The 19,823-nt window shown below is 34.1% G+C and overlaps 1 protein-coding gene across 5 annotated transcripts in view; it reads right to left on the bottom strand.

Moving 5' to 3' along the window:
* Positions 1 to 19,823, bottom strand: part of Tmem260 (transmembrane protein 260) — a 68,896-nt gene that overhangs the window by 12,878 nt on the left and 36,195 nt on the right. For 3 of the 5 annotated variants that reach the window (XM_013357521.4, XM_005322732.5, XM_021724747.3), the window contains exons 10-15: positions 19,584 to 19,753; positions 17,284 to 17,455; positions 13,774 to 13,922; positions 5,298 to 5,474; positions 3,060 to 3,113; positions 1,300 to 1,390 (exon numbers count right to left, since the gene is read on the bottom strand). In XM_013357521.4, coding sequence (XP_013212975.1) covers positions 1,300 to 1,390; positions 3,060 to 3,113; positions 5,298 to 5,474; positions 13,774 to 13,922; positions 17,284 to 17,455; positions 19,584 to 19,753 — 813 coding nt within the window. The remainder of the gene's footprint in view (positions 1 to 1,299; positions 1,391 to 3,059; positions 3,114 to 5,297; positions 5,475 to 13,773; positions 13,923 to 17,283; positions 17,456 to 19,583; positions 19,754 to 19,823) is intronic. The other 2 variants (XM_078049953.1, XM_013357522.4) reach the window with 1 other exon arrangement.

The raw sequence follows: 19,823 nt of genomic DNA, 5'->3' as shown, positions 1-19,823 counted from the left end.
ATAATTACTGACCATTGGCCCTATCATTCCAGGTGTAGACAGTGTCAAGACTTTTATAAAGAGGATAACCTGTCAGAAGGTTTTTTTTTTTTTTAATGAAGCCATTATAATAGTTTCCTATTGCTGCAATAACAACTTATGAACACAGTAACTTTAAACACATATTTGTTATCTTGCACTTCTGGTGGTTGAGAAGCTGTAAAATCAGCAGGGTTGAATTTCTACTGAAGGACCTAGTGAGGGATCTGTTTCCCTACATTTTCCAACTTCCAGAGGCATTCTGCACTTTTTTAAAATTATTATTATTTTTTAAATATACGACAACAGTGGAATGCATTACAATCCTTATTATACATATAGAGCACAATTTTTCATACCTCTGAATATGAAGTATGTTTACACCAATTTATGCTATTTATACATGTACTTTTTTTGCATTACAATTCTTAATACATATATATACAATTTTTCATATCTCTGTTTGTATATAAGGTATATTGATACACAATTCAAGTCTTCATACATGTACTTTGTATAATGATGACCATCACATTCCACCATCCTTGCTAATCTCCTTCCCCCTCCCTTTCCCTCCCATCCCTCTGCACTTCTTAATCTGCAGCCCCCCTTCCTCCATCTTCAGGGCCAGTGGTGTAGCGTCTTCAAATCTCTTCCTCTGTGATCTCTGCTTCTGCGTTGCATCTCCTCTGACTCTGACCTTCCTGTCTCCTTTTTATAAGACCCCTGTGATCATATCAGGCCTACCTGAATAATTCAAGATAATCTTCCATCTCAAGACCCTTAACTTAAGTCTCATTTACAAAGTCTCTTTTACCATGTAAGGTAATATAGTCACAGGTTCTGGATATTAGGCTACAGACATCTTGGTGGGAGTATTTTGTCTACTCTCCATCATGAACATTGTTTATGATACAATTGAGTTATTTTCCCATATATGATGTTTTATAATGCCCAAACTAAAGTTCGAAACAAAAGAATACAAACTCTGTCATTGCTGGGCATGGTGGCACATGCCTGTAATCCCAGCCGTTTAAGAGGCTGAGACAGGAGGATTGATAGTTCAAGGTCAGCCTCAGCAACTTAATGAGACCATAAGCAACTTAGTGAGACCCTGTCTCAAAATAAAAAATAAAAAGGGCCAGGGATGTGCTCAGAGGTAAAGCACTCATGGGTTCAATCCCCAGTACCAAAACAAACAAAAAACTCTGTTGTACATCCTCTCTCTATCCCAGTGACTTCCACCTTCCCACCAAATATCTCTACAAAATTTTCACATACCTTATATGCATGAGAGTAGAGCTGAGTTTTCACCTTTGAAGGCATATCAGTAGTTTCTGCCAGGCTGAAGATGAAGAATGGTGTTTTCATCCTGGGGTGGGAATGGGAACCTTTATTAAAATCATACCATCAATTTCATATTCAGGGCTAAATCTTCCAAGCTTTCCACTGGTATGGAATGTACAAAACACTTTACTGTGCTATTTTTCATTCTTTCATGTTCACGGAAGTTTACTCTGAACCTATAGCAACAGCCCCTTCCCCAAAGTGCTGCACTTATTACCAAATCTTTCAGAAAAAAGTCTACGTTAATCATTGCTATTACATCTGGTCTCCTTCAGATGAACATTATTCTTAAGCAAGAACAGCTGGAAAGAGGGGAGACTTGGCTAGATTATCAGCACATTCCTGAAAGTGCTTATCATGGCAGCTTACTCTGTGTGTGACCTGGTCTTCAAAGGTGGCTAGATTCTTTGACCACATAAACTCATCCAAGTTGTATTTAGCACACTAATTAAATCAATACCTACCCGAGTAATGACAGCTTTCTTCTTTTATGTGGTTTCTCCCTAGTTTTCCCACAGTTAGTCACAGAAATGTGCATACAATGTATCTTTTACCAGGGATTTAAAGCAAGTGTTTGTCCTTATAACTAAGCTGATAAGTTGATATGTGCTGTTTTCTGACTTTTTCAAAACTATTATTTATAAACTACGGTATATCTATTTTTATAATCATTATCTTACAGTTGTATTTCTTGACTCCTCCTCTTCCTCTTCCTCCTCTTCCCCCCCCCCCCTTCTTCAGATTGACTCCAGGGGTGCTTTTACCACTGAGATAGGGTCTCACTAAGTTGCCCAAACCTCAAATTTGTGATCATCCTGCTTTAGTCTCCCAGGGAGCTTGTGTCACAGGTGTGCACCACTGTGTCCAGCTTCTTAACATCGTTTTAAACACATGTAAACCATAACTCAATTCCAAGTGCACAGTCTCTGGTATACACTTTTGCAGAAGAAGCAGCCAATAGGAGCAAGCCACCCCTGTGTATTAGTTAAGACCTTTACATTAATATTTCGGTCAAAGTTTGCTCATGTTAGTTGTTTTGATTATTTAAAAATAATGACAGGGACCAGGAAAAGCAGTAACATCACTATGAAGTGTTCCATACAGAAGAATGTAATCTCTCTCTGAACAACAGGAAAGTACAGCATCTATCATATTAATCTCTTTTAGCATGTTGGTTCATTCCATCAGACTATGATTTCCATGAGGGTAGAAACTGTGTCATATTCATATGTATAGCTTTGATGCCTGGAACAGTGCCTGGCTTCTAGTAAGTATTAAGTAAGCGCTTAATTAACTGGCACATTACAAATAGAGGCAGGGTTTCGATGGTCAACTTCCACTCAATCTCATTCACTTTGGTTTAGTTGAAAGGAGAGCATGGGAGTTAAGACTGTTCTAGAGTCAAAGTCCAGGCTCCATCATTAATAGCCTAGTGGCCTTGGGCATGTACAATTTCTTCCAGTTTGTTGTTTTATAAAGTGGTGATATTAATAAAAACTTCATACGTTATGAGGATGAGAATAGATTAATTGTATTAGCTCAAAAAACCATTTGTACAATGCCTTAAACCATATAGTTGCTCATAAATATTGTTTTTATTACCACTCACCCCTGTTCCCAAAGTAAAAATTGTCATAGGCTACTTCTCTGCTACATTAAAAACAGACTGCAAACACAAAAATGTAATTAATCACCTTGCTTGCCACATCTCTTCATTGGCCACAGATTCCCAAGAAGATGGATCAAACCTGCAGTTATAAGAAACAATAATATCTTTCTGTCAACTACATTTATTGCTATAGACATGAAATGCCTGTTTTAAAATCTTATAAGGCCACTAAAACAGTCTGAATCTTTCTTTCTTTCTTTTTCTTTTTTTGGAGGGGGTACTGGGAAACCCAAGGGCTCTTTACCACTGAGCTACATCCCCAACCCTTTTTATTTTAATTTTGAGACAAGGTCTTGCTAAATTGCTTTGGGCCTTGCTATCTTGCCTTAGCCTCCCAAGTTGCTGAAATTACAGGTGTGTGCTACCACACCTGGCAAATAGGCTGGATCTTTAAGAACTAATAATGACCAAACTAATAAATTTATTCTCCTAAAAAAGAAGTTCAGTTAAGGAATTACAGGTTTTGATAAATGTGTCCTTAATCAGTGTGAGCTCTAGTGCCTCAAGGAAGCAAACAAAGACATTTGGGGGACCAGCTATTATTAAGAGCTGTTAAACGGCAACAGTTAGAGGTGAGGTGTGGGCCATGCTCTACACAGAGTGAAGACCCCAGGAGCTGTGAAACAAGGGAATAATCATGAAGAGGGGAAACTCCTGGCTTGGATAAACCATTACTAGGACTATTTTGCCATACAAAGAACTCTAGCCAAAATATTTATTGATTTTTCTCCATTAAAATTTATTTTATTGTGTATTTTGATAGAATGGAGACAATGAATAATGCTATGCACACATATTATTGTCCACAATCTGAAGAATACATTATTTCTAACTTTTTCTTATAAAGGCCACAGAGTGCTTTGTTTTAATACTAGTTATCAAGCTCTGGATGTTAATGCAACAATGTGGTCTGTTTGCTTATGTTGATTCAAAAAACTTTTATAGCATTTGTTCATATGAATTTGTCTTTTGATTTTCAATTTTAAGCAGGTTAGATAATTTTTAAGTAATTAATAATTTTTAAAATAGGTAGAGGAGTTGGAAGGATTGTAAATTAGTATAATCACTATGGGAATCAGCACATAAGTTCCTCAAAAGACTAGGAATAGAACCACCATACGATGCAGTTATCCTACTCCTCAGTATTGATCCTAAAGAATTAAAGTCAGCATACTATAATGATACATGGACACCCATGTTTATAGCAGCACAATCCACAAAAGCCAAACTATGGAACTGGCCTAGGTACCCATCAATAGATAAAGAAAATTTATATTTATATTCAGCCAAAAAGAAAAATAAAATTATGATATTTGCAGAAAAATGAATAGAACTTGAGAACATCATTCTAAATGAATTAAGTCAAACTCCAAAGGTCAAGGGTCATGTTTTCTTTCATATGTGGAAGCTAGAGAGGATAAAGGAAAAGAAAGGTGGAGGGATCTCATGAAAATCAAAAATTATCAGCAGATGACATTCTGAGGAAGGATATTCACCCTATAATATAAATATAAACAAACCCCACCATTATGTATAATTATAAAAAATAAGAAAATAATTTTAAAAATAAGAAAAAATGCAAATAGGTAGTGGAAACAATTCTTTAGACAGTGACCCATTTTCCATATGGGAGACAGTCAACTCTATGTAGAAATGCTTAAAGGAAGACTAATAGTAATGCCCCAAACAACATAAACAGGTTGATGCCAAATAGCTGGAAAAAAATTTAAAAAGTACTCAAATTCGGTCTTCTGTACAAAAAAATTATCTGCCTTTTTTGTTGTTGTTGTGCTGTGGATTGAACCCAGGACCCTGCACATGGTAGAAAAGTACTGTACCACTGAGATACTTGTGCAGCCCATATCTGCAATTCTTGAAAAAAAAAAAAAATGACAAGTTCATGCATGTGGAAACTATCATGGGCAGCAGAGTGCCTCTGAAAGTTCAAGTGCTGTTAATGAGCCCCTTTTATTTTAGGATAATGAGATACCGGGTTCGGGGTGGACAATACAGCGTTGAAAGGCCTGGAAGCTGCAGATGCCATACATCTAACTCTTGTGGTACCCACTCAATCTCCTTTTCCCTCTATGTCCCATCATTCTGTTAATAGGAAGTCAAGAGAGAGATGTTTTCTGATACATTGTGGGAAGCAAATAATTTTGAAAATAAAAAACAAAAAAAATTAAAAGACAACTGAAAGTGTGTATTTTTTTAGACACACAAAACTGTCATATTCTGCTTAAAATACAACTGCTTTTCATACCTTCCATATTCTTCAGTCCAGTTGTAGATATTTCTTGTGAGTTTAATCCATTCCTCAGGGTTGAATACAATCTCTGAAGGAACTAATTTGTCACAAGACCCCCAAGGCCAAAGTGAATAGTTCTTTTTCCAGGTTGGGTCACCTTCATGAATTCCTATGCAAACAAATGTTTCTTTTCTATTGAAAAGAGAAAAATAGGTGAGGTAGTTTTAACTTAAGATTCTAAATGGTAAATATAATCTATCAAATGTCACTTTAGATGCCTTAAACCTTGGTTACCAATAAGCTATCTGTAAAGATGTGGTTTATTTAAATATTTCACTAATACATTGAAATCTATCTGAGTGTAAAAATAATGGGATTTTTTTTTTTTTTTGAGTGGGAGCAAACAGACCTAGATGAAAAAAATCTTCCTGTCTATAACATTATATCACATGGGGACAAGTATGATTTTTAAAAAACTGCTGTGGTATTGTCTCATGTATAAACATGTTTTCTTTAATATCTCCTTTTATTTTACAGGCAGAAATACAAATCTTCCTTTGTATCCCTACTTAGTCCTAGTCGTTCTTTCCTTAAATTCCCATTATACTTTTGAAAAAAAAATTACCTTTTTTGTTATTATTATATTCAACTTATTATTTGCATTTGTAAATCTCCCTGAATAGCTCCCTAAAGTAACTCTGAATCCCACACAGCATGACACAACCTAATATACAATAAATATTTGCTGGATAAAATTAATTAGAATAACTATTAGGAACCTCAGTTCCTGAAAAAATTAGTAATAAAAATGGTTAAAATAAGCTTTGTTCAGGAAAAATGATAACTAATTATCTTCCAATTTGTTGTTTATGTCTTAATAGATATTATTAAGTAAGAAAGAAAAAGGAATATATTAGGGGAAACTGGTGAAAAGTTAAAAAGTAAAAACAAAACAAAACTTTGAAACAAGAGACCTCCAGCTTAGATTTTAGATTTTTTTTTTTTGTATTGGCAATTAAACCCAGGGGCATTTCACAACTGACCCATATCTCCAGCCCTTTTTATTTTTTATTTTGAGACAGGGTCTTGCTAAGTTGCTGGGGATGGCTAGATTTTAGATTTTTGGGGGGTATCATTTACTGCCTCTAGGATTTGGGGAAAATTAACTACCTGTGCATAGTCTCCTCACCTGTGAAATAGGTCTGATAACTGTCTTTGATGGTTTTCAAAAATTAAATGAAATATCTGATTTAAAGTACATTCTTAAAACATAATAGAAGTTCAGTTTTGAGGAAGGTGGAGTGAGTTCACTTGTCTCGCCATCTACACTCAACTATGGCTCCTGGACATAATACATGGAGCAGGTATCCGAGGACTCTAAAAGAGAAAGGATAAAAAGAAGTCTGGGGAAAAGATCAGAATTCAAAGTTCTATCAAATCAGCAGTGAACTTATCATTTGTCTCCCTGCAGTACAAATCAAAGAAAGCTCCAATCCAGCAGTATATGTGAAGACACAAAAAAATCCAAGAAAAAAATCCTTTTATTTCTGGCCTAAAGAACAAGAAAGTGGACTCTTACAGTTTGGAGAGAGTGGAGAAAACCCCCTGGATCTTCCCCCTCCTTTCCTTCTCAGACACCAAGAAACACTTAGGCAGCAGTAGAGTCAGCACCACAGTTATGGTAGTGGCAGTTGGGCAGAAGCCTAAAACTCTGAGGGAGAAGAACCCTTCCTTCTCTCTTAGCAGAGGAGCTGTGGTTCCAAGAGTAAAGGGCCAATCCCCATTGCCTTTTGTATGTCCTTCTGCAGCTTGACCCCAGATGCAGGCAGTTACAGGAAGTACATGGCAAAAGATAGAAATTAAAACCTCAGCTTTCTGGATAGAGAACCAGGAAGGAAGGCCTTAGGAAGCTGGAAAGTACTGGGATGACCAGTCCTTTAGGGCAGAAATCAAGACAGCCAATTCCATAAAATTGTATATGGACTCCTAGCTCGGAGATAAGAATACGTGGATCAGACCCTAAACAGAGTTTGCAAAATTAACCATAGGACAGTCGATCACCCAGATCTCAGATTAGACACTTGGTAGCACTCACATGGGATTGATCCAAATGTTACTGCAACTGTTTTAAAAATAGAACTGGAATTGGAACCACAGCTCACAGAAAGTAGGCCAGAACTTGCAGCCAGAAATTCACTTGGCCAAAGATCTGTTAAATAAATAAATTAAAAAAAAATAGACACTGTTTTGGGATTAAATAAGGACCAATATTCAAAATGTCTAGGATATAATCCAAAAGTACTCAGAATGTTAAGAACCAGAAAAATCTCAACTCACAAAGGAAAAGACAATCAACAGTTTCCAATTTCAAGGTGACTCAGATGCTAGCATAGACACACAAAGACTTTTTAAAAGCTCTGATAATCATGCACCAAGAAGTAAGGGCAAATACTCTTGAAATTAGTGAGAAGATAGGGCATCTCAACAAAGAAAAGGAAGATATAAAGAGGAACCCAATAGAAATGACACTCCTGAAAACTACAATCACTGAAATTAAAAATTAACTGGGTGGGCTTAATATGAATTCAGGGAAAGAGTATGTCAAAAAGAAACAGACTGAAGAAAATGTAGAGTTCCAGGCATCTAAGTTTAGGTCATTAGTTTCAGAAGAGAAACTATGTGGAACAGAAAAAAATATTTAAAGAAATGATGTCTGAGAAATTCACAATTTTACATACTCAAGAAACTCTGCAAAACCCCACACAGGTTTGGCTCAAAGAAATCCGCACCTAGATTCCTCATAATCGAACCACTGAAAACTAAAGACAAATAAAAAGTCTTGAAAACAGCCAGAGGGAGAGAACATATTTCTGCTGTGGATTTCTCATCAGAAGATACATAGGTCAAAAGGATGTAAAATAACATTTTTCAAGTGTGGGGAAAAATATTTATCAACACAAAATCCTGTATCCACAAACAAGCTTAAGAAAATGAAGGTGAAACAAAACATTTTTGGATGACAGAAAATTAAGAGGACCCACTGCTAACAGTCCTTCTCTAAAAGAAATGTTACAGGGGGCTGGGGCTATAGCTCAGTGGTAGAGCATTCTCCTTGCATGTGGAAGGCACTGGGTTCAATCCTCAGCACCACATAAAAATGAAATAAAGGTATTGAGTCCATCTACAACTAAAAAAATATTTTTTAAAAAAAGGGGTTGAAGTTGTGGCTCAGTGGTAGAGTGCTTGCCTAGCATGTGTGAGACACTGGGTTCAATTCTCAGCACCATATATAAATTAATAAATAAAAAAAGGTCTATCAACAAATGAAAAAAAAAACAACAAAATATTACAGGAATATATTCAGAAAAGAGGGAAATGATACAAAAGGGAAACATCTAAATACTGGATTAAAGGAAGAAAAACAGACTTGGTAAATACCTAGATAAATATTGTGTTTTTTCTTTTAAGATATTTAATATGTGTCTAAAAATTTGAAAACTAAAATTAGCACATACATGATATAATGTATGTAACAACACAATCAAAAGTGGGGAGATTAAAGGAATTTAATCCTTTCTGAAATCATTGAATTGCAATAACAAATTCCTTCTGGGTTTTTTGATTGGTTTTAATCATTAATCAATTATCTTTTTTTTAAAAAAATATTTTATTAGTTGTTGATGGACCTTTATTTATTTATATGTGGTGCTGAGAATTGAACCCAATGAGTCACACATGCTAGCCAATGCTCTGCCCCTAAGCCACAACCCAAGCCCCATTAATCATTTATCTTTAATCAAGATTTCTACATTCCATTTGAAGTACTAAAATAAACATCTTTAATAGATTAAAAAATTATGTATTTATACTATAATTTCAAGAGCAAGCAGGACTTAAAAGGCAAAACAAACAAACAGACAAACAAAAAAACCCAAATCTTCACCAAGACACATAGTAAAAATGATACAGTAAAATTCTCAATAAAAAATATGAAATGGGCACAGTGGCACATTCCTATAATTCCAGTGGCTCAGGAGGCTGAGGCAGGAAGATTCTAAGTACAAAGCTAGTGCCAACAATTTAGTAAGGCCTTATCTCAAAATAAAAAAGTATATAAAAAGGGGGGAAGTGGGGATGTGACTCAGTGGTTAAGCACCCCTGGGTTCAATGCCTAGTACCAAAAAAAAAATAAAATAAATGGAATTATAGAAAAAAATCAATACAAAAGAAGGAAGAAAAGTGGAAACAGTGAAATGAAAAATAGGGAACACACTTAAGCAAATAACAAAAAAGTAGACATACATCTAAACATATTAAATGCAAATGGTTTAAATAAACTAGGTCAAAAACAGATTTATAATAAAACAAGATCCAAACATATGCTATCTACAAGAGCCATTTTAAATATGATATAGTTTGGTTAAAAGCAAAAGGATGAGAAACACTAATCAAATTAAAACCAACCAAAAATTCCAGAAGGATTTTTTTTTTGTAAATAACAAGAAAGGTGTTATTGCAGGAGCTGGAGAATAAGCCAATCCCAAAAACCCAAAGGCCCAAAGTTCTCTCTGATAAGTAGATGCTGATCTATAAGTGTGTGTGTGGGGGGGGGGGGCATGGGAAGAATGGAGGAACTTTGACTGGGGAAAGGGGAGGGAGAGAAAGGGAGGGGACATGGGCGCAGGAAAGATGGTAGAATAAGACAGACATCATTACCATAGGTATGTGTATGACTACATATATGGTGCAATGCTACATCGTGTACAACCGGAGAAATGAAAAGTTGTGTGCCATTTGTGTACAATGAATCAAAATGCATTTTGCTGTCAAATAAACCTAATTAGAATAAATACATAAAAACAATGAAAAAAATAAAATATGAATCAAAAAACAAACAAAAAAAGAAAGATGTTATTGCAATTCAATGATTTCAGAAAGGATAATCTTTTCAACAAAGAATGTGAGGAAAATTTGGCATCTCATATGCAAAAACAAAACTATAAAACTTATAAGAAAACATGAGAAAATCTTCATGACTTGGCATTAGCAAAGAATTCTTAGCAACAACTCCAAAAGTATAATTCATAAAAGAAAAATAATTGGGGATTTCATTGAAATAATAAAAAAAAACTTCATCTCCACAAGAAATATTTATAAGATAATAAGACACAAATGGAGAAAATGTAAATGTTTAACAATTACATATCGACAAAGGATTCATATCTAGAACATATAAAAAAATTTTAAAACTCAAAAGGAAACAAATCGCTTAATTCTACTCCTAGGTATGAAAACATATTCATACAGAAACTTAAGCATAAATGTTTATAGCAGCTCTATCTGTAAATGCCACAAACTGGAAACAACACAAATGTTTTCAACAGGAGAGAGGCTAAACAAATTGTGGTACATCCATATAATAGAATATTACTCAGCAACAAAATGTAATGAACTAGTATATAAAACTTGGGTGGATTTCAAAGGCATATGTTGAGTAAAATATGCCATTATCAAAAGATTACATTCTTTATGATTCCATTTATAACTACAATAATGAAGAATAATGAAGAACAGATCAGTGGAGGATAAGGTTAGGGCTCTGATGATAGTATGGATACACAAGAGTAGCACAAAGAGAGCTTGAGGGGCAACAGACTTTTGTATTCTGACTGTTGTGGTGATCTCAGAAATGTATACATGTATTAAAATTCATAGAACTGTATGCCCCCCCCAAAAAAATAGAGGGAAAAGAAAAAAATTACTGTATAATTAAACATAAAATAATAGTTGCTAACTAAATTTTAGCTTCTTTCCTTTTTGGTGGGAGGTATTATCAGGGATTGAATTCAGGGGCACTCAACCACTGAGCCACATCCCCAGCCCATTTTTGTATTTTATTTAGAGACGGGATCTCACTGAGTTGCTTAGCCCCTCCCTGTTGCTGAGGCTGACTCTGAACTCGAAGTCCTCCTGTCTCAGCCTCCCTAGCTTCTGGGATTACAGACATGTGTCACTGTGTCTGGGGATTAGCTTCTTTCTATTTAAAAGTACTCATTTTAAAGAGTTTTCATGTGATGGTCCAACATTTTGGGGGAGGAAATCCCTATTAAGTGTTTTTAAGTCATTCATGTCCTTACACTTAGTAATTTTACTTCTGAATGAAATACTAATATTCTAATTATTGTTAATATTAGTAATAGTATAATTACTATTATTTTTTACTAATATTGATTATTCTACCCTAATAAATTCTACCTATCCACAAAAAATTACATGTACAAAGGCTTTTGTTGTAGCTTATTACTTTAGATACAATGTTAATATCTACTAAGATTTGCATTAACCTATTATTATTAAATCATAGTATATGTATCTACTAAAAATATTTATAAAGAGTTTATAAAAACATAAGAAAATGTTCTTATGACATTGAAGGAAAAAACAAGTGCTTTCAACTTTGTAAAAAATATGCATTTTTTTACATTAATTGTTTCTGAATGATAGGTCCACTCTTAATTTTTAAAAATTAATTTATTATTTAGCTGGGGATTTGGCTCAGTTGGTAGAGTGCTTGCCTCGCATGCACAAAGTCCTAGGTTCAATTCCCAGCACCACCAAAAAAAAAAAAACAAAAAAACCTTTATTAGAGACACACTCTTTGTAGTAGTAAAAAATTAAAACTTGAATTATTATTCTATAATGAACACATACTACTTTTTAAATCACATATTATTTTTAAAGCAGACAATAAACGTGATTTTCGTTAGTAAAAAATATTGACAAAACATTATGGGTCAGAATGCTTATTACCATGTTAATAGTAGCAAAAGTCTAGAAACAACAAAAGTTTATAAAAAAAATAGTATGTTAAATTATTATGAATCCTATGGAAAATGATGGTAACAAAGACATTTTATTGATCACATGGGAAATGCACATGATATGTTGTCAGGAAAAAATAACTGGACAGAAAATGAGATATTCCTGCTATAGAAAATATAGTATATGTCTATGTGTATATATGTGCATAAATAAATAATTTGTTAAATGGAATCAAAAAACAGCTTATCAAAATGTTAACACTAGCCAAGCACAATGGCACATGTCTAGAATCCCAACTACTCCAGAAGCTGAGGCAGGAAGTCTTGACAGCTTAGTAAGACTCTTGATCAAAATGAAAAAATAAAAAGGGGTGGAGATGTAGTTCAGTGGCAGAGTGCCCCTGTGTTCAATCCCCAGTGCTGATAGAAAAAAAAAAATATATATCCCTTGAAAGACATACCAACTGCTATTTAATTAAACAAAAGCTGAATGAATGCTCCTAGATGGAATTAATGGATTCCTCATCTATGAAGCCAGAACACTCAGCTTTTCAAGTCAGTTGAGTCAGCTATTTAGTAGATACATATCAAGCATTTATTCTGACACTTTACAAAGCATTGCTAGGGTAGACTTTATCATATTCTATGTATATAAACAACTAGTTACAGTCATAACTATGTGTATATACAACTAGATTGTGGTCTACATGGACTTGGAACTGAGTCTCATTCATCTTTATATATTGCTAGGGCCTAACTCAAGCTGCCACATAGTAAATTTTGTGAGGTTGGATTAAACAAAATTCACAAAAATGCCAATTTGGAGATGTTAATAGTTCTTTATATTTTATTCTAGAATGAAATAATTAAATGTTGCTCTCACAGCACATTTATACCTATTACCTTTATATTACTCCACGAGCCACCATAAACACAGGCTTTGAACACTGAAAATACCATACTATTATGTTCTTAGCAAGGGATAATTTAACTCTGGAATTTATAAAGATTTTCTAAAGTCCTCTATAAGAAAAAAAAAGTCATGAAATAAATTTTTCTTCTTCATGCTCTGGACAATCTGAAGTATTTAATGGACAGGAGAAATATTCAACAATATACTATTGAAGAAGTACTTTATTCTTGACCTTAAGTATGAATAGTTTTATGTTCTCAGGTATAAAATTCACAATTCTCATATTTTATCTCAGCTAGTGTAAACTGTAGGTGCTTTTCTTATTTATAAAACTGTCTTATCCTTTATTTAAAAAGTCCTTAAGCTATTTTCATATAGTGATTATTCTGAAGAAAATTTGCTTTACACTTAAAAGGGGGCCATAGTGTTGATCAGGAGGAAAACTATAATTGCTTGCGATCCACCTGCAATGATTTCAAGTAGGCAGGCACATCTCCAATTTCTCTGAATTGTACTAAGATCTTATTTGCTGTTCTTGCTAATCTGTCTTTATTTTTCCTTTGCCCAGAACAATAACATTTATTTTTGCCTGGCCTCATTTATGCACAGATATTCAATTTAATTACAAAGATAATCTCATCGGTGACAGGGAAATAGGTATAGAAAATTGGTCTTTTGGATGAGGCACAGCTGCACAGAAATAATTTTAGAAAAGCTTAAGATTTTAGTAAAGCTATTATATGAAAAGAATGCTTACTGTTTATTTATTTCAAGAAAATGATAAAGATTAAATGTGACCATTCCACTGGGTAATATTCCTTCCACAGGATTCCACCGGTTCCCAGGAAAATGAACACCCGGTAAATGCTTTGCCATTTTCGGTAAATACCACTCATAAGTCATCATCTGCCAGAAAAATAACATATGATGCCATACTTTTAGTACATCTCTTTAAAAGAACCAAGTTTAGCCAATGAAAAGTTTCTAAAATGTGAATATACTATCATTCAATAATTGAAAAATACATTTAGGAATAATCAAGGGTATAGCTACAATTTTAAAAATTAAGACATGACTGTATCAGGTAACATCAATGCTCAGTTTTATTTTCAATTCCATGCATTTTGTTTTGTGGGCCTGGGAGTTGAACCCAGTGGTGTTCTCTCACGGAGCTACATTCTCAAATCTTTTTATTTTGATTTTGAGACAGAGTCTCACTAAGTTGCTCAGGCTAGTCTTAAACTTGTGATCCTCCTCCTACCTCAGCCTCTTGAGGAGCTGGGATTACAGGTGTGAGCCACTTCACCCTTCTAACCTCCATGTGTTTGATGATCCAGGTGGTTTTTCCCCATTTTTATTCTACCTAAAGAATGTGTACTCAGCTTTCAGAACCAGTATAATTATCACTTCCTCTGTGATGCCCTCCCCAGTCTCCACAGCCAGAATGACATGCAGAGGTAGCACTTTGTACCTACCTCTAGTACAGCTCTAGGCCTATTCCTCACTAGACTGTGAGCTCCTAGGGGAAGGGACTGTATCTTTTCACTTTTGTACACCTAGCACATTGCCTGGCACAGAACAGTTCTCAAATTACGCTTGCTGAAGTTGAAATTTCTTTGATGGTCAGACTAGACAACCTATACAAAATACAGAAATGTATCATTACTCCATTCTTTCATTCATCCATTCAAAAAAATAAGTATTGCTTACCTACAATAAATAAGATATAATCCCTGCCCTTGAAAACCTCAATCATATGATAATCTAGGTCTCAAAGGGTTTTTAACCCCTTTGGCTGAATTTATTAGTATACAGAAATTAGTGTCAATACTTTAATGTTCTTTTGATTAAAATGAATTATTAATATTAGAAAAATCACTTTTATTAATTGTATAATTAATGTATAGTTAATTACATACTTTCATATGTTAGAGACCCTCTTTTTAAAGAAAAGATTCCTATTTGCACTTTCAAAGTTTTGTTTTTATATTAACATCTGAGCAATTGTGCTTATGCTTACTTAGATCATGTAAGTCATTTAACATGAAAATGACAAATTATTATTATTATTATTATTATTATTTTGGTACTGGGGATTGAACTCAGGGGCACTCGACAACTGAGCCACATCCCCAGTCCTATTTTTATTTTATTTAGAGAAAAAGTCTCACTGAGTGGCTTAACTCCTCACCATTGCTGAGGCTGGCTTTGAACTCGAGATCTTCCTGTCTCAGCTGTCTCAGCCACCCGAGCTGCTGGGATTACAGGTGTGCGCCACCAGGCCTGGTGACAAATTACTTTTAATCTAAGTGAACACTATAAAACTCAACAAATAATGGATTGGAATTTTTTGCTCAAGGCTTTCAGCAAAAAGCTGAAATACCCTGTTTGCATTATGACCTTCATGCTTCTTATTTAATTTCCACAATAACCTTCTTTTACAGAAACAATTGCATCAGACCCTGTTGATTGCACATTTAACAGCTATTGTCTTCTTGCTTGCTAAAGTAACTTTGATTTTGGTCAGGTATCTCAGACATTCACTTTACTAGTGAATATTTCAGGAGTGGGCATACGAGCCAGCTCTGGTGGAGGTCTGCTGGGAATTTCTAAGGCCTTGGAAAACTTCCAATAGAGAAGAGGGGGACAGGCCCAAACAGAAGTACCTTGCTTTGTTTTAGGTTGTGATGTTTGGAACCGTGCATCCATGCCCCAGAATTCTGACATTATTGAGCTTCTTCTATCATCAACCCTAAAATCACCTATCTAAGACTACTTGTTATGTGAAATATAAACTCCATAGTTTAAGTTACTCTAAGGCATTCTTTTTTCGTGCATTCAAAAGATCCTAGCTTATAGAATAATAACTTCTATTTCATGCATAAGGGAAGAGAAGCTTTGAGAAGAAAATTGTTATTCCCTGTCACATCTAGGAAATGATAGAATGAAAACCTGAATTTATATCTTATACTCTTTGAAATCCATACTTCTTAACTATAGCCGCTGATATCTCAAACAGTATTCACACATGCACACACATGCACATGCACACACATGTGCTAGGAATTGAACTCAGGACCTCATACATGCTAAGCAGCACTTTACTGGGCTACAAATAATATTTAAAATCACAGCATAATAATATCATGTTATCAAAAAATAATCTACCACATTATTAATGAATAACCTAGCTTTTGTCAGAAGCTAGACTTGAATTAGACTTAAGATTAAATTCATCAATATGTGTGTATAACATAAATGCAAAGTGCTTATAAAATATTTATAATCTGCAAATTTCCCTACAAAGTATTTGCAAATGTGTTATTTTTCTCCAAAAATTCTAATTATTCTCTACTTCAACACAATTTATTAAAAGTATTGTGCCTAATAATTGCTCTATTGAACAATCATAATTATTCATTTAAGATTAAAAATTTCACTTTTCTTGATGACTACTCTAAAAGCACCAGATTTATTTCCTTTTAGATAATTATGGTCTAAATAATAAATATTGTAGGGGTTTTTAAAAGTATTTTTTATATTCCTAATTATAGATGGATACAATACTTTTATTTTACTTATTTATTTTTATGTGGTGTTGAGGATTGAATACAGAGCCTCATACGTGTTAGGCAAGTGCTCTGTCACTGAGCTACAACTCTAGCCCCAAATGTTGTGTTTTAAATATGGTTCTTCATTTCCAGAAAATTGTTTTAATTGCCATCAAAATTTTTACAAGTCCCCTCCTAACATGTTTTTGTCCTAGGATCAGCAAAGATTATGCAAAATTTCCATAGCAGAGTTGTAGTTAATAGTTTTTATTTTGAGAAATTATTTGAGTTCACAACTCTGATGATCAAGTAGCTATTTTAACCACAGTATGTTTTATTTTATATTCAATTTAATTTATTTTAATCCCTAGACCAGTAGACAGTATTACTTTAAATGGCTGAGTTGGCTAAATGAAAAAAAAAAAACAACTTAACAATACATTTACAGTACAATAAACATTTTCATGGTTTATTATGTGAACTGGAGACCTAGCATATTATTTGAATCTAACATGAAATACATAATTCTTAAAACATTCAGGTTAAATGAGAAAGAAGCAACTCAAACAATACTAACAATTAAAATAAACAAAAGAATGTGATATATAATCTACCTAAGAATGATTATAATCACTGTATCTATTTGGTATTTTAAAAATGATAATAAATGTTTTAAAATGATTGATAAATTCCAAATACATTTTACATATACTTACTTCTTGATCCACTAATGAAATATCTGGCCTCAATCCTTCGCAGTAATGCATATAACGGAGAGAATTGCCTGGCAAATCTCCTCTGAGTAAGATAATTGCATCATGTGGCATAGAATCTAGAAGGTTCTTTGCAAATTTATCGATCACAGTGTTGGTCCTTTGGTCACAAATGCTAAATAAAAAGATCAAAAATGTTAAAATAGCAATACTTTGCTATAATTTTAATAACATTGGGTTTATTTTCCACACCATTCTTTTCCTATCACAAATCTACATTTATTGTTTCAAACTATTTAATTTATATCCTATGAGAATTTGCATAATTAAAAAACACTATCATTTGATTAAAAAAAGGACCCAATTGTGCAACTGAAAAAACACTCATCTACTACTTTACTTCTAGAATTTATAATCATTTCCATAAAAAGGGAATCAGTTAGTGCTCAAGAATAAGTCTTTTTCTTCCTAAAAGTAATCCGATTTCATATAACAAAAGTAAGGTTTCTGATTCCACTTGGAATTTAAGGTAATTTATGTTAATTTCATTTATGCCAAAGGAACTTTCAGAAATGCAAAAGGAAATCTGCCAATTTATGACATATATTTATAAGACATTTGTATGATTTTCTTGCATGCAGAGGTTGTTCCTTCCCACCATTTCCCTGAACCCCAGGCTTCCTGTGTTCCTTTCTCCACTGGAAGGTGAAAAATTACCACTGGAGAATAAGACCAAAGAGAAGGAAGGGAAGGAATAGTCTGCTGAGTTGTCTACTTTTCTCCTGACACTATTTGTTCTTGCCAAGAACAGCAGTACAATTCTTTTCAAGAATGAAGTAGACTTTCTAACTTCAAAGAAAAAGTACATGAATTTTGAGAACTTTCCATGAAAAGAGAGAAAGACTACAAGGGGCAGGGGAAGCATCAAAAGATGAGGCAAGCAATATCTTTTCTCTTATTATCAGGTCTATTACATTTTATGGAGCTTAGAAGCAATGCCTCAAGCTGAATCACAAGGTTAGTACCAAAAAGCAAACAAACCTTTCAAGGAACAGAATATTATCCCTGCCTCTGCAATCAGTGCAACATTTACTATTTCCTACTATGATTTCCTACTTTGCCAGGTGATGGCTCATACTTTTTCAACCAGAAAAGTTGCTATCTATTTCATTCCCTTGGGTAAATAAAAAAATCAAAACAAGATAAACCACCTAACCTGTGCAAACATCTCTGGTGCTGACCCTGGAATGCTCTTGATGACCCAAGCCAGGAGAAAATTGGAATTAAAAAACACTGGAGGCTGGTGAGCCCTCCTTGAGCTAGTGATGGAGCTATGTCTGGGTCATGCAGCCCCTTCCCAAGATGTCCTGAAGATGAAATGTTCCTAGCACAGGCTCTACCTGGGATTATAAAGAACATTGATTTTGAAAGTTAAGTTAAAAGAGGAAATTTAACCTTTTTTTGTAGGGGGGAAGTACTGGGTATTGAATAAGTCAATGGGTGTTTTACCACTGATTTATAATCCCCACCCCTTTTTATTTTTAAATTTGAGACAGGGTCTCACTAAGATATGTAGGGCCTTGCTAAATTGTTGAGGCTAACCTTAAACTTGCAATCCTCCTGTCTTAGACTCCCCAGTCACTGGAATCACAAGCATGACACCGTACCCAATCACAATCACTGTACCCAGAAGAAAACTGAATCCTTTAAATACAGTCAAATCTCACTATAACAAAATGCCAAGGGACTCTTTCTTTTACTTTTGCAATGTATCTAATACTGCTGGAAATAAATTAATTATCATCTAAGACTTTGACATCTTTTATGTTATACAGAGATCATTATCATCATTATTAAAAAGATATTGAAAAAATATATATACAATACTAATAATACATGAGTTAAAAACTTTCAGAAATTTATTTAAAAATAATTAATATTTTCTAATATAAAGTTGACTGGTAAAGGGCCAGTTATAATTCAAAAGACAAAAATCTTTGAAACATAAATTATTTTAGGGTATACAAAAAGCCCCAAATCTCTTTATTCCCCACTTAAGTGGTATTTTAGATCATGTAATTTTATACATACTCCAGATGCTACAAACAATCTCTGGTTCTGATTCAAAAAGCTTATTAATCCCCAAACATAAAATCTACCACATTCAGACCAAGCTGCCTCACTTTGAATCTTAGAAACCAATAGAAGTTAAAAATAAATGCAAAATAGAATGTCCTAGAATGTAAAATATTCAAAATTCTCTGGCTCAAGTGCTACTTTTCATAAAAATAGCCATGGGTTACCTATAATTAGAATATATTTGGAAAACTACAAAAAGAGTTGCTGAAAGCCATTCCAGACACTGAAGCCCGTTGCTATTCAGCACTTGGTTAGTCTTAGACACAAGTGAAGCCAAACCGATGCCAGCGAGGACGGCCACCACTGCATTGCTTTGCATCCAAAATCGTTCCACCTGTGAAAGATAGGCAAACAGTAGGTCCACTTGACTAGTTCATATAATCAGTCAGGTACCTAAATATTTA

This window comes from Ictidomys tridecemlineatus, chromosome 5, assembly GCF_052094955.1.
Source record: "Ictidomys tridecemlineatus isolate mIctTri1 chromosome 5, mIctTri1.hap1, whole genome shotgun sequence".
In the NCBI taxonomy this organism is placed as follows: Eukaryota; Metazoa; Chordata; class Mammalia; order Rodentia; family Sciuridae; genus Ictidomys; species Ictidomys tridecemlineatus.
Note: the sequence above shows the minus strand (reverse complement) of the source record. Positions and strands in the feature narration are given on the sequence as shown.